We start from the raw sequence: 16,477 nt of genomic DNA on the forward strand, positions 1-16,477 counted from the left end.
GGGGGGGGGGGGGGTGGTGGAATGAACCACTGCTAGAAGTTATGCATACATGAACATTGGGTGAGGAGAGCAATGAGTTGGAAATTGCCTCAAACCTATGATCAAAAAACCCAATGGCCCGCTAAAACATTTTCTAGACTCTCACCATCAATGAATACTGGTGACAAGGTATCACAGGGCTACCACCACCTATAAAATCATACTGTAGCATCCAGGAGCGTGGAGGGAAGACTAGGATAAAAGTTCACTTTGCATTACCATTAAAGCAAATTTAAATTGGTTACATCACAAAGGAAACTTCCTGCCAAATGCAACAGAATTGAAATTACTTCTCTGCTTTACTAATAGGTGGCATTTGCTGATAACGCAACTACTACGTGGTGCAGTACTGGCACATGTACAAATGCAGCCTCATCAACCGAAACGTCACTGTCTGCGATGTCTCATGTAGCTGCCAGAAATAAAGATGGCGCTGATCAATTTGACAGAAAAAGAAAACTGAACCCAAAACCCCTTACCCTTCAATGGCTGTGATTGCCACCTCCATCCTCCCCCTCCAACACCACCCGGCTCCCTCCCGCGATCACTGCCTCAATCTCCACTTTCAGTTTCTCACTACCTCCTGTGATTTCTGCTTCTCTTCCCCACTACTCCCGCAATCACTGCCTCAATCACTGCATTCAGTTTCCCGTTCCCTTGTGCATTCGTCGCTCCCGACTGCATGCCGCTTCGCCCCATCCTGTCACTTCTCTGGGCTGCAAGGAGAGCCAGTGGCTTGGGAGGGGGAGAACGAGGCAAGACGGCAGGATGGAGCAGCAAACACTCGGAAGCAGCAGGAATAAATGGCGACCAGAGTGGTCCGGGAAGGAGCGGGGAAGAGAAGTCGCGATCGCAGGAGGGAGCAGGCTACTGTTGGCAGTGGGGGGGGGGGGGGGGGGGGGGAAATGAAGGTGGTGATTGAGGCCATTGAGGTGAGAGACAATGCTCAGACGTCATTACATCTGACATCATTACGTGGTGACATCGGCACGCGTTTGCATGGATTCATACTGGCAAGCCGGCGCATGTTCAGATGCATTAATGACATTGGAGATCGCTCTGCACATGCACTGTGCTGTCAGGAGACACTGTTACTAATAAATCCCTCTCAATTACTCATTAACTGTGTGCGTCAAAGCAACTGACAATAGTGAGTATAAAGCTAGATCCAGGGCTATATGCTTACTTGCAACATTGGGACTAGATCGATGATCTGCTCGGTTTTTCAACAGTCTATCATCCCCAGGTGGTTTCTTTGGTTCAGTGTATTCTGTCCAGCCCATCGGGGAATTTTCAGGTGTTCCATTCTGAGGATTATTGTTGTACAATTCAAAACCTTCACTCTTTGGACGAGGCTTTCCTGAGCCACGACGATCAGAGGCTGAAAATGGAAAGAATATTTACACATTTCATATTAAGAGTTGGGGGAAAATAACTTACCAGAACCACCTCAAAAGCACCTTTTCAACTACTAATCTTGAAACATATGCTTCTTCTCTAAAGAATGATTTAAGTTTTGAAAATGCTGTAAAAATTGGCATGCAATAAGTTGGATATGCAGTGAAAAAGGATTATGCACAATATCAATACATTGCAGAGTTTTGTAACCAAAACATACTTTATTAGCTCAATCCCTTGTTAATGGACTCATTTTTAAAGAGCGATGCTAGCACTTTACTCAAGCTGGTTAAAATGGAAGCAATAACGCAGTAGTAATTTTAAAAAGAACTGGGAAAAACAATAGCATTTATAATTACCCCCAATTTGTTTTCAATTAGACAAAAATTACAGCAAAGCTCAAAAAATGCAAAAGGACCCAGTTATAACAGTTTAGCTTTAAACACAAGAAAATTGGAGAAAGCAGCAGTGAAAGCTTATGGAAGAAAAAATTACACGTTTCAGAGTGAGGCTGCATTTGAATTTACAGCAAGTGGAGGGGGGGACTTGGTCACTTGATTTCTAAAGGAGGAAATTTCTTACTATCCCCAGTTAATTTCCTTTTTTCCCCACTCCCCAGTTGAATGACTACTAAAGTCCTATTATATGTGGAGGTTGAAAACATTAAAATATGGATATTAAATCTACTGGTGGTATAATTCTTAATCATAAACAAATACATCTGTACATTTACTTGCAATTGTTGCATCTTGTTGCTGTGGTTTAGAACTACTCATTAACATTTTAATTTAACAAAATTCTGTATAAAAGTGTTTTGCAATTCTTAGACTGCCAAATACATGGAACATTAGCACCTAGTTTAAATGAAGAAAAACAAACTATATTAAATAGTAAATTATTCAATAGTGGAAGTAATGAGTAATATTGAACTTATCATAGGACGATTTGGAACACACAAATGGAGGATTACACCATAATCCATTTTCCTATTGCTCTGTGATGTATAATGAACACACAATACCATTCTCATCAAATTGCATTTAAGGTGAATATTCAAAGTATAAACTGCTTGCTTCAATTGAATTACGCTCAAGATCCGAGATATATCATCTGAGCTCAAAGGAATATTCCAATTGCATTTTTAAAATATTGCAATCAATCTAATGGCTCTGATTCACACACACACAACTGACTCTTCATCTGACAGTTGTTTTGAGCCATAACTGACTTAGCACCGCAGCCTCACAGCTCCAGGGACCAGGTTCAATTCTGGGTACTGCCTGTGAGGAGTTTGCAAGTTCTCCCTGTGACCACGTGGGTTTTCGCCGGGTGCTCTGGTTTCCTCCCACCGCCAAAGACTTGCAGGTGATAGGTAAATCGGCCATTATAAATCACCCCTAGTGTAGGTAGGTGGTAGGGAATAGGGGATTACTGTAGGGATAGTATAAATGGGTGGTTCTTGGTCGGCACAGACTCGGTGGGCCGAAGGGCCTGTTTCAGTGCAGTATCTCTAAATAAATAAATAAAAGATAAACTGATGGATTTACTTAAAAATGTGAACTGCTCTAGAAAATTCTTTTTTATTTTTCCTTTGGGCCTCCTTATCTCGAGAGACAATGGATACGTGCCTGGAGGTAGAAAATACATTTTATTCAACAAAATAGAAGAGCATTAATAACAGAGTTCCTTGCATTACTAGTTTCCATTTAAATCAGAAACCTAAAGCATACAGTTAAAAAAAAAATCAACTTAAATTTGTCACAAATAATTGCTATACTTGCATAAAGGTTTCACCAAGTATTCTCTGCTCACACGATGCCAGAAGAACACATTTTGATAACACCTCATTATGTGCCAAACAATGGATTATTTTGGAAGTAAAATAACTTAGAGGAAAACAGCAGCCAATTTTGCACACAGCCAGGACATAGATGAATTACAAGTTAAATTGTTCTTGGTGCCACTCACTGAAGGGGGAAATGTTGAACAGGACAAATAAAAATAGAAAATGCTAGAAATTCTCAGCAAGTCAAGCAGAATCTATGGAGAAAGAGAGACAGACAGAGGCCAGGACTTTGGCCCCCAGTGGAGGCTGGCGTGCTGATTTTCCAGCTCCATCCCATTCCCAAGCTATTTTTACAGAGGTGGGGGGGTTGGGGGCGCGGAGGACAGCAGCAGGGCTACCCACCCACATGGGGGTTAACTGGCCATTTAAGGCCAATTGTCAGAGGCTGACTGGAATTTTCCAGTCGGCCTCTGGGTCCCCGAGGTGTCGGGGACTAGGCCTGAAGGCAGCCTCCTACTGCAGACCAAGGGGGGTAGGCCAGTATTTCATGCAGGCTTTGAGGCCTCTCCTGCCTGCTTGGCTACAGTTGCGGCCATAGGCCACCCTGCATAATTGTAGGCTGGCTGCCAAGGACTTTTTAATTAAAGGTTTAAAAAGTTGGAGGACCCCACATAGTAGGGGGTAGTGACCCCCATTTTAACCCAAACGTCAGGGTCCCAACCCAAAACCCTGCCCAGAGTTAATGTTTCAGGTTTGATGACATTTCATCAGGATCATTTTGTTCTTGCACTAGGAAAACATCCTGCTCAAAGTTGTTTTACTTCCACCTGGAGGTTGGAAAGGAAAGTTACTGAACATATTACCTGCCCAGTAATGTATGCAATATTATGAACTCTCAGATGATGTTTGATAGAGAACTTGAGCACTAATGTAAGAAATATTTTTACCTCTCTGCATCATTGGAGAAGGTTGGTTGAGTAGAGTGGCCAAACCATGGTAAATAGCTCCTTGCCTTGCTATTTCTAAGGTGACCACAGAACCTGTTCTTGTCATAAGCTCTGCAGCCCTGAAAAAGAGGATTTTCTTTTAATAATTTAAATGTTAAATGCAACAGTTTAAAAGTACATGGTTTACATGAAAAAAACAATCCCAATTATCTTTTGCTTAAATAAAACTGCCCAATTTAAAAATGAGTTTGCATTTTTCACTTCTTCCCCATGTGGTCTACCTACAGCATGCATATTTTAATGACTAAACTGTGGTTAAGAAACTTAATCCCTAATCTCTACTGTCCATTAACAGACCATTAGAAAGTTTGCAAGGTCACTCTTTGGGGGTGGGGGGGGGGGGGGGGCACAGTGGTGACAGTTTCTCTAATGCTCTTTCCTTACCTGTAGGGGTGAGGTGGAAGATAGAAAATCTAGGCTTGAATTCATATCCTACCATGGATTCCATACTTTGTTAACACCATTCATACCCTACAACACATTAACTCAAATCTTTGGACCACATGGCTTAAGCTGTCTATTACAATGATTTTCCAAATGACAGTACCCATTTTGACAATTTTCAATGTATTTAAAAGTCAATAGACAAACTGCAGTAGTGTTTATTACCTTTCTTGTGAAAGCCCCACAAGACTACGGCCATCTACACTTAATAACTGATCTCCTGCAGCCAAACGACCATCCTGTAGACACAAGGAATTAGTCACAATTAGATAGCATCCTGTTTTATGCACTAGGATGGAATAGAAAAAACATGCCCATAGGTAAATTTCTTTAATATTCATAATCTATTACTCATTCCAAAAAGCTAAATTATGTAGGGTGACTACCCCAGCCAATCTTTCCTTCCCCTTCCTTTGCAGACACTCATCTTCATTCTGGTTGTTTTTTTAATTGCCCTCTGAAGTACTAAGAGTCCAGTAAGAATTCTGAAACATTCCAGTCTAATTTTGACACACGTAAAGCTATACAGAAGATATGAAATTAAAAACAAAAAATGTCAATGATTTTTTTTGTTTATTATTTTATAGTCACATGGCTCCATGCTGAGTAGTTTCACAGATGCTTGGCACCTTCTTGTACCTTTCCCAAATGATAGTTAACCTACAATGTACAAAACTCAAGATTAATGCCATGCCCCTTAGCAATAACTAGACCTTTTGGAATTTCTCAATGTAGATCTTCTGTAAGTGTTCAATGGGCAAGATTCTTAAAGCTCGACAGCTTTATGATTAAAGGGGCTATTTCAGGAAAAAGGAATTAAAATTTTATGCTTCAAATGGCAAACTGTTTAATCAAATTTACATACTGTAAGTATAGATGTGCTACAACAAAGCGTCATTCTAATGTACTTAACACTGCATAGTGGTATTGCTCCAGATCGAGCATGTATCTCAAGCCTCAGTGAAAAATATAAAATTTGTTATCTATGCATCACAGTAACCTCAGCCATCTAAATGCTTTATCAGATGGATGCATGTTCCCATACATCGAATAAATTAGTACTTTTAACTTTCAAAGTCAATTCGCTTCAGATCAGAGATGCCTTTGGGTAATTAAACACCTTCACCCCTTGAAAGCTTTGCTGTTTAATCATTTACACTTTATTAAATGCTTATAAACTGAAATATTATACAATTATCTGACTGAGAATGCAACTATGAAGCTTGGATAAAAAAAAAGTTCAATTTTAATATTCCAGCAAGTAAAACAGACTTATCTGGAACAATGATATTATTGGAGAGAAATTTAAATACAGCAGCATAAACAAGCAGTGAAAGGCTTTTCATAAATTTTGCCTAAGGTTTGATAGATGGTGAGGAATGATTGATTGCTAACAGATTCATTCATATGATCCCAATTGATAACCAGATTTTGCTTTTCTATTTTATTGATGACATTGCAGTTATATTGGGCTTTTAAAGTCATGAGGAAAATAAAGGAAAAATTTTAATTTTACAATTTTAGTTTCAACAGACTATTTTGTAAATACCTACATATTTTAACTAGTTTGTACATGTTTAATACTCTCCACACTTGTATTGAACTGCATGAGCTGCATATGCTTTTCTCTCATTTTGATTGCCATTTTCATGAATACCGGGAAAAAATGCTTTATTGGGTATTGATCAAATTTATCCACGGCAATTTAGTGAAGTAGTATTTACTACTCAATAAACATCTCTAGACATTTATTTACTAAAGAAAGAACTTGCATTTAAATAGTTTTCTCAATCTCAGGCATCTCAAAGTGCATCACACCCAATGAAGAACTTTTGAAGTGTAGTCATTGATGTAATGCAAGGAAATGTAGCAGCCAATTGCACATAGTAAGGTCCCACAAACAGCGAGAGATATAAATGACCAACTGGGCATTTTTTTTTCCTGCAAAGCAATATTACTTGAGGGGTGCATGTAGGCCAGGACACAAGATCTCCTCTGCTCTTCTTTGAATAGTGTCATGGGATCAGTTATGTCCAGGGCAGACGAGAGCTTGGTTTCATCCACCAGTGAACTGAACTAGATTGTCCAAACAGCTTTCATGTAAATTTACAGAACTTAAGTATGCAATGACAAAATTTCTGCGAACATATATATTTCTCCCTTTATTTCTCACTTATTCAATGTTATTACTTGGATCAGTTGTCATGCACCTCAACAAGCATCATATATCCGCTGGGTGGTTCTGCTCTCACCTGGTTCCATTCTTATCAAATTGTAGCCAGAGAATCACTTGCAAAGGCTTCTCTTCCTGCTCCCGCACGGTTACCTCTGGTGTCCCCCAAGGATCTATCCTTAACCCCACCCCACCCCTCACTATTTGTCGTCTACATCCTGCCCCTCGGTGACATCATCCAAAAGCACAGCGTTAGTTTTCGCATGTATACTGATGACATTCAGCTCTTCCTCACCACTTCTTCCGACTCCTCCACTGTTACTAAATTATCAGACTGCTTATCCGACATCCAGTACTGGATGAGCAGAAATTGCCTTCAATTAAATATTGAGAAGACTGAAGCCATTTTCTTTGGTCCCCGCTCCAAACTCCATCCCTCTCCCTGGCAACAGTCTGAGATTAAGCCAATCTGTTCGCAACCTTGGTGCCACATTTGATGCAGAGATGAATGTGACCTCATATTTGTGCCATCACTAAGGCCTCCTCGTTCCACCTCTAACATCGCCTGACTTTGCCCAGTCTCAACTCATCTGCTGCTGAAACCCTCATTCAAGCCTTCATTAGCTCTAGACTTGACCATTCCAATACACTCCTGGCTGGTCTCCCACATTTTACTCTCCGTAGACTTGAGGCCATCCAAAACTCTGCAACCCGTGTCTTAACTTGCACCAAGTCCTGTTCCCCATTCATCCCTATGCTCGCTGACCTACACTGCCTCCTGGTCAAGCAATGTATTGATTTTTAAAATTCTCATCCTTGTTTTCAAATCCCTCCATGGCTTCACCCCTCCCTACCTTTGTAATCTCCTCCAATTCCACAAACTTTCAAGATACCTGCACTCCTCCAATTCTGGGCTCTTGTGTAACCCTGATTTTAAATCACAGCACCATTGGTGGCCATGCTTTTAGCTGCCTTGGCCCCAAGCCCTGGAATACCCTCCCTACACCTCGCTTTCCTACTTTAAGATACTCCTTAAAAACCTACCTCTTTTGATCATCTGACCTAATATCTCCTTTTGTAGCTCAATGTCATACTTTACTTCATAATGCTCCTGTAACACACCTTGTGATGTTTTATTACATTAAAGGTGCTATCTAAATACAAGTTGTTGTTAATCAGAACAGGAATAAGGTCTACTTACCAAGTCTGCAGCTCCTCCTTTCACAACAGATTTGACATAGATTCCGAGCTTATCCTGTCCCGCACCCTGAGGACATTGAAGATAGATCATCAGTACCAAATACCTAAACAAAACATCCCTAGAGCTAAAATCATACTAAATTATAGCAACGGACATTTTAGAAGGTGTAACTGATTGGAACAATTAGTTTGAATCTTCTGGAACTATTACTGGTGGTAAAGTGCAATGTTTAATGACACACAGATGATACTGCAATTGGAGATCAGGAAATGGCAGACTTATTATATAGGTCCTATGGATCTGTATTGGGGTCTCAGCTTTTTACGATATTTATAAATGACTTGGATTAATAGAAAGCCGTATATCTAAGTTTGTTGATGACACTAAGGCAGGCAGCACAGTAAATAGTGTAGATAGGAGCAGAAAGTTGCAAAGGGACATTGATAGATTAAGTTAGTTTTTCTAACAAATGGAGTTTAATATGGGAAACTGTGAGGTAATTCACTTTGGTCCCAAGATAGAGCATTCTTTAACTGGTGAGAAGCTAGGAACTGTGGATGAATGGAGAGATTTGGGGTCCATGTACACTAATCACTAAAATCTGGTGGACGGATACAAAAACATTTTTTAGGAAGTCTAATGGAGTGTTGGTATTTATCTCAAGGAGGTTGGAATATGCAGGGGTGTTCATATGTTACGTACAGAGCACTGGTTACATCCCATCTGGAGTACTGCATCCAGTTCCTGGCACCGCACCTCAGGAAGGATATATTAGAGAAGGTGCAGTGCAGATTTGCCAGGATGACACTGGAGCTAAAAGGGTTTAAATTATGAAGACAGGCTGCACAGAGTAGGCTTGAATATAAAAGATAATGGGGTGAGGTATTTAAGACGAATGAAGGATTTGATAAGGTAAATTGAGAATAACTATTTCCTCTGGTAAAAGTCCAGAATAAGGGGGCATTACATTAGAATTAGAGCTAGGCTGTTCATGGGGTGATGTCAAAAATCACTTCACACAAAAGGGTGGTGAAAATGCAGAACACTCTCCTCTAAAAAGCTGCTGAGGCCAAGTCAGTTGAAAATTTCAAAACAGGTTGATAAGTTTTTACAAAAGCAAAATACTGCAGATGTTGGAAATCTGAAATAAAAACTGAAAATGTTGGAAATCGTCAGCAGGTCTGGCAGCATCTGTGGAGACAGAAACAGTCATCATTTCAAGTCAGCGACCCTTCATCAACATGAAGCATTAATTCTGTTCCTCTCTCCACAGATGCTGCCAGACCTGAGAACTTCCACCATTGATAAATTTGTGTCAGGCAAGATTATTAAGGGTTATGGCAGATTAATGCAGTTGATACAGATCAGCCATGATCTAACTGAATGGTGGAACAGGCTTCAAGGATTGAATGGCTTACTCCTGCTCCTATTAAGTATGATGAAATAAAATTAGTAAACTATTAAAGGGGCAGGGGAATACACATCCAGAAAGCATCAGTTGATGATTCCATGCTTAACATTTCCAGCAACATGCCCCAAGACATTGTATAAATTTGTACTTTGCAATTAACACAGCAGATATTTAATGGTTATATTCTGACCAGAATATCTTCTCATGTCCAATGCAAATGATCATTACCATAAGCAAGCCTTCACTTCCTATAAACCAGTGTGAAAAGTACTCCTAAAAATGTAGCATGCTGAACAATGCTGCTTATTAAGCTACTACTAAATTCATTGAAAATAAAACAAATGCCTCGAGTTTGCCTGATCCCTCTGATGATAGGCAAGAACCATAGTAATGGAACATATATATGTCAAGTTGTAAACAATTGATCAGATTTTCCAAGCAAGGTTAAACAGAATTCATCACGCACACAGTTGATTGCCCTAGATGACAGTAAAAGTCCTTTAAACCAGCTTGTTACCTGCGAACAGGCCTGATTATCGATGATTGCGTTGATATCATGGCCTTGACAGAAACTTGCTGAGTGATGACACCTTCCCCCTAAATGAAGCTATCCTGCCTGGTTATACCTTCCACTACTCTCCCCGCCCCAACTGCAGTGGTAACGTGCCTCTCATCACCAGATCTCACCTTGGTCTGTCCCTTTATTCCGCTAGCACCTTCTCCTCCGTTGAACATCTCATCTTGTTCCAGCAGTCTTGCTTCATTTAAAATCCTCATTCTCTACCATCCCAGTACCATGCCAAATTTCTCACCAAGATATTTTCACTGCTTTCCTCCCTCAACCTCTGCATAGTGAATTCTCATTGAGTGATTTTAAATTCCATCTCGAATGATCATGCTCGCTCCAGAGTTCACTACCCTCCTATCCTCCCTTAATCTTTCCCTCCATGTAAACTCCGCAACTCATTCACAACCACCTCCTTGACCTTTCCATCTCATGTGGCCTTGCTACTCCAATCATATTGATCACGGGTTAGACCATCTCTGATCACTTCCTTGTATCACTCTCCACCCAGAACCCCCTTCTCCCTCCTATTCCCACTTCTGGAACAAACTCTTTTCCCAATTCACTTTCAACTGTACTTTCAAGATTCTCCCCTGCCCTAGCCCTAAACTTATTTCCTTCTCTAGTTAACTGTTATCTTGCTCTTCAGGTACGTCCTTCGTTCTTTCAAATCTGCCATCACCAGCCCACTCGAGAAAAAACTCTTCACCCTCCATCCTTACAATACTATCCCATTTCCAACCAAACTTTCCTTCCCAAAGTCCTTGAAAGTGTTATCACCTCCCAAATCCGTGCCCATCTTTCCCACAACTCCATGTCTGAAACCCTCCAAACAGGTTCCGTCCCACAACAGTACCGAAATAGCTTAAAGTCACAAACGATGTCCTATAAGACTGTGACTAAGGCAAATCATCCCTCCTTAACTGGTCGTCAGCCCTTGACACGGTTGACCACATCATATTCCTCCAATGCCTCTCCACTGTCGTTCAGTTGGGTGCGACTGCATTTGCCTGATTCCATTCTTATAGCCAGAGGATCAACTGCAACGGCTTCTCTTCCCACTCCTGCACAGTTACCTCTGACATCCCCCAGGATCTTTCCTCAACCATCTATTTCTCATTACGTGCTGCCCCTTGGTATCATCCAAAAACAGCATTAGTTTCCACAAGTACGCTGATGACATCCAGTTTTACCTCACACCTATCGACACCCTCCATCGTCTCTAAACTGCCAGACTGCTTATCTGACATGCAATACTGGATGAGAAGTTTCCTTCAATTAAACACTGGGAAGACTGAAGCCATTGTCTTCGGTCCCTGCCACAAACTCCTTTCCCTATCAAGGACTCCACCCCTGTCCCTGACAAATGTCTGAGACTGAAGCAGACTGTTCGCAACTTTGGTGTGGTAGCTCATCTTGGCAAATATCAGCCACATATCCGCGCCATTACCAAGACCACCTATTTCCACCTCCGTTTCATCACCTGACTCCATCCCTTCCTTAGCTTAACTGCTGCTGAAACAATTATCCATGCCTTAGTTACCTCCAGACTTGACTATTCCAAAGCACTCTTGGAAAGCCACCCACATTCTACCCTCCATAAACTTGGTCACCCAAAACTCTGCTGCCTGTGTCCTAACTCACACCAAGTCCCGTTCATCTATTTACCCTGTGGTCAGTGACCTACACTGATTCCCAGTTATGCAATGTCAATTTTAAACTTCTCATCCTTGATTTCAATTCCCTCCATGGCCTCAGCCCTCTCTAGCTCTGTCACCTCCTCAAGCCCTATGGAGAAATCTGCGCTCCTCTAATCCTGGCCTCTTCAGCATCCTGGATTTAATTTTTTTTAAAAATTCATTCATAGGATTTGGGCGTCGCTGGCTAGGCCAGCATTTATTGCCCATCTACAATTGCCCTAGAGAAGGTGGTGGTGAACTGCCTTCTTGAACCGCTGTAGTCCATTTGGGATAGGTATACCCACAGTGTTAGGAAGGGAGTTCCAGGATTTTGACCCAGCGACAGTGAAAGAATGGCGATATAGTTCCAAGTCAGGATGGTGTGTTACTTGGAGGGGAACTTGCAGATGGTGGTGTTCCCATGCATTTGCTGCCCTTGTCCTTCTAGTTGATAGAGGTCGCGGGTTTGAAAGTTGCTATCCAAGGAGCCTTGGTGCGCTGCTGCAGTGCATCTTGTAGATGGTACACATTGCTGCCACTGTGCGTCGGTGGTTGAGAGAGTGAATGTTTGTGGATGGGGTGCCAATCAAGTGGGCTGCTTTGTCCTGGATGGTGTCGAGCTTCTTGAGTGTTGTTGGAGCTGCACCCATCTAGGCAAGTGGAGAGTATCCCATCACACTCCTGACTTGTGCCTTGGAGATGGTGGACAGGCTTTGGGGAGTCAGGTGGTGAGTTACTCGCCTCAGGATTCCTAGCCTCTGACCTGCTCTTGTAGACACAGTATTTATATGGCTACTCCAGTTCAGTTTCTGGTCAATGGTAGCCCCTAGGATGTTGATAGTGGGGGATTCAGCGATGGTAATGCCATTGAATGTCAAAGGGAGATGGTTAGATTCTCTCTTGTTGGAGATGGTCATTGCCTGGCACTTATGTGGCGCGAATGTTACTTGCCACTTATCAGCCCAAGCCTGGTTAAGAACAGCAGATTTCCTTCCCTAAAGGACATTAGTGAACCAGATGGGTTTTTACAACAATGGCCATCATTAGACTGGCTTTTTAATTCCAAATTTATTAATTGAATTCAAATTCCACCTTCTGCTGTGGTGGCATTTGAACCCATGTCCCCAGAGCAATACCCTAGGACTCTGGGTTACTAGCCCAGTGACAATACCACTACGCCACTGCCTCCCCTGGAGGTGGCAGTGCCTTCAGCTCCCAGGACCCTAAGCTCGAATTCCCTCTTTAAAGCTCCCCTTCTCTCTTCCTTTAAAACACTTAAAACCTACCTCTCTGACCAAGCCTTTGATCATATGCCCTAGCACCTCAAGCGGCTTGGTGTCAAATTTTGTTTCGTAACATTCCAGTGAAGCACTTTGGGACATTTTATTACATTAAAGGCACTATATCTATCCAGTTGTAGCCAAAGAAGAAATGGTTTCTCTTTCTGCTCCTGTACCATTACCTGAGGTATTCCCCAAGGATCTAACCTTCGCACTATTTCTTATACATGCTGTCCCTCATCATTCAAATTGCAATGCCTGTTTTTGACAAGTAGACTAATGACACCCTGTTCTACTTCACCACTATGTCCCTCATCCCTCCAGCGTCTCTAAGTTGTCAGACTGCTCACCCAACATCCACTACTGATTGAACAGAAATTTCCTCCAACTAAATATAGGGAAGTCATTATGTTCGACCCCTGCACAAACTCTGCTCTCTAGCCACTGACCCAATCCTCTCCCTGGCAGCAGTCTGAGGCTGAATCAGACCACGTGCAACCTTGGTGTTGTATTTGACCCCAATATAAGCTTCAACCAAACACCTTCGCTGTCACTAAGACTGCTTACTTCCATCTCTGGAACACTGCCCAAATCTGCTGCTGCTTTAGTTCATCCGCTCCTGAAACCCTCATCCATGCCTTTGTTACCTCTAGACTTGGTTTTTCCAACACATTCCTGGATAGCTTCCTCTCTCAATCACCATAAACTAAAGCTCATCCAAAACTTTGCTGCCCGTGTCCTAACTCTCACAAAGTTCTATTCACACATTACCTGTGTGCTTGCTGATCTTCTGGTTAAGCAATGCCTGGATTTAAAAATTTTCATTTTCAAACATTTCCATTATCTCACCTCAATATCTTTTGAGACTTTTTCTAGCCCTAGAACCCTCCACGACATATGCACTCTTCCAATTCTGGTCTCTTGGGCATCTCAGATTTTAATCTCTCCACCACCGGTGTGATGACCTTCAGCTGCTGAGGCCTTAAGCTCTGGAATTTTTCCCAAAACCTCTACCTTCTCTAAGATGCTCCTTAAAACCTACCTCTGACCAAGCTTTTGGGCATCGGTGTCAAATTTTGTTTGATCATGTCCCGCTATGTGCCTTGGGATGTTTTACTGTCAAAGGCACTGTAGCAGTTCAAGACGTCTTTGAACAAAAAGTTATACATGAAAATTAATCAGAATTCTGCCACTAAGTCTAGCTTGCTCATCAAGCCAGAATTTAGTAAAAGAACTTCGATGAGCAAAACTAGGACTAAAGAAGGGATTATCTGACATGTTTTCCTAATGTAACATTTAAATCTAATAGCATATTTTTAAATTTGTTTCTTATGGGATGTGGGCGTTGCTGGCTAGGCCAGTATTTATTGCCCATCCCGAATAGCCGAGAAGGTGGTGGTGAGCTGCCTTCTTGAACTGCTGCAGTCCATGTGGAGTAGGTACTCCCACAGTGCTGTTAGGAAGGGAGTTCCAGGATTTTGACCCAGTGCTGGTGAAGGAATGGCAATATAATTCCAAATCAGGATGGTGCATGGCTTGGAGGGGAACTTGCAGGTAGTGGTGTTGCCATGTAACTGCTGCCTATGATCTTCTAGGTGATAAGAGGTCTCAGGTTTGGAAGGTGCTGTCTAAGGAGCCCTGGTGCGTAGCTGCAATGCATCTTGTAGATAGCACACACTGCTGCCACCCTGTGATTATGATGCAGACACAGGGAGAACTTGCAAACTCCGCACAGGCAGTACCCAGAACTGAACCTGTGACCGCGTGGGTTTCCGCCGGGTGCTCCGGTTTCCTCCCACAGCCAAAGATTTGCAGGTTGATAGGTAAATTGACCATTGTAAATTGCCCCTAGTGCAGGTAGGTGGTAGGAGAATGGTGGGGATGTAATAGGGAATATGGGGTTAATGCAGGATTAGTATAAATGGGTGGTTGTTGGTCGGCACAGACTCGGTGGGCCGAAGGGCCTGTTTCAGTGCTGTATCTTGAAATAAATTAAATAAACGATCCGTTGGTTATGGGATCGCTTAGCTCTTTTGGCATGCATGTAATCCTGGGTTGTAGCTTCAACACGCTGACACCTCATTTTGAGGTATGCCTAGTGCTGCTCCTGGCATGCGCTCCTGTACTTCATTGAACCAGGGTTAGTCCCCTGGCTTGATGGTAATGGTAGAGTGGGGGATATGCTGGGCCATGAGGTTACAGATTGTGGTTGAGTATAATTCTGCTGCTGTTGATGGCCCACTGCGCCTCATGGGTGCCCAGTTTTGCATTGATAGATCTGTTTGAAATCTATTCCATTCAGCACAGTGGTAGTGCCACACAACACAATGGAGGGAATCCTCAATATGAAGACGGGACTTTGTCTCCACAAGGACTGTGCAGTGGTCACTCCTACCAATACTGTCACAGACAGATGCATTTGCGGCAGGCAGACTGATGAGGATGAAGTTAAGTACATTTTTCCCTCGTTGGTTCCCTCACCACCTGCTGCAGACCCAGTCCAGCGGCTGTATACTTTAGGACCTGGCCAGCTCAGACAGTAGTAGCGCTGCTGAACCACTCTTGGTGATGGACATTGAAGTCCCCCACCCAGAGTACATTCTGTGCCCTTGCCACCCTCAGTGCTTCCTCCAAGTGGTGTTCAATATGGAGGAGTGCTGATTCATCATCTGTGTTGGGGGGGGGGGGGGGGGGGGGTGTCGCTGGAATGGGGGGGGGGAAGGCGGCGGTAGGTGGTAATCAGCAGGCAGTTTCCTTGCCCATGTTTGACTTCATGCCATGAGACTTAATAGGGTTCGGAGTCGATGTTGGAGGACTGTCAGGGCAACCCCCTCTCGACTGTATATCACTGTGCTGCCATCTCTGCTGGGTCTGTCCTGCCAGTGGTTAATGCCTTCTCTGCCTGTACTCCACGGACCTGCAATGAGCTAGTCAGTACCAACAACAGTAATTGCTGGTGATACTTACTAAGCAGTCCATTCTATTGCGGCATAGACAACTACCTTTAAACTGACATTAACGTATTAGACAAGTGCATTTTCCCCAATGCACAGAAAGGCAACTGGGCAAATCTCTCCCATGCAATTGCAACAAAACAAATTCAAAGAGGCTACAATGCTAACACAGCGACAAAATCCTACAAAGGAATATTTTAAAAGTCTCTTAGGACTGAAAACAATTAAGTTAATACTTAGTTAGACAACGGAAGAAGTCTGCTTACACAAGAGACCCTCCAAACCAGGAGTTCATATGCCCCAACTGTTAAAGAGCCCGCAGATTAAGAAATGGCCTCTTCAGACATCCACGATGGGTACAGGAATATTTTCTACCCCAATGAAAACGATTTTCATTAAGTGCTTTTTTTGGTAACTCAAGCACACCAGGTATTACTTGTGGTACAGTTATATTGTTGGTATCGAGACCATACCAATTCAATTCTGGAGCACTGAAGAGCTATAGTGTCTACTTGCACCACCTTTGAACTGGGGACAGTG

At 42.5% G+C, this 16,477-nt stretch overlaps 1 protein-coding gene across 5 annotated transcripts in view; it reads right to left on the bottom strand.

The window, feature by feature from the left end:
* afdna (afadin, adherens junction formation factor a) overlaps positions 1–16,477 on the bottom strand; it is a 598,271-nt gene that overhangs the window by 360,200 nt on the left and 221,594 nt on the right. For all 5 annotated transcript variants that reach the window (XM_068044631.1, XM_068044628.1, XM_068044630.1 and 2 more), the window contains 4 exons: positions 8,049–8,114; positions 4,840–4,913; positions 4,171–4,289; positions 1,226–1,420 (listed from right to left, as the gene is read on the bottom strand). In XM_068044631.1, the coding sequence (XP_067900732.1) occupies positions 1,226–1,420; positions 4,171–4,289; positions 4,840–4,913; positions 8,049–8,114 (454 nt within the window). The remainder of the gene's footprint in view (positions 1–1,225; positions 1,421–4,170; positions 4,290–4,839; positions 4,914–8,048; positions 8,115–16,477) is intronic.

Source organism: Heterodontus francisci, chromosome 13 (assembly GCF_036365525.1).
Source record: "Heterodontus francisci isolate sHetFra1 chromosome 13, sHetFra1.hap1, whole genome shotgun sequence".
NCBI lineage: Eukaryota > Metazoa > Chordata > Chondrichthyes > Heterodontiformes > Heterodontidae > Heterodontus > Heterodontus francisci.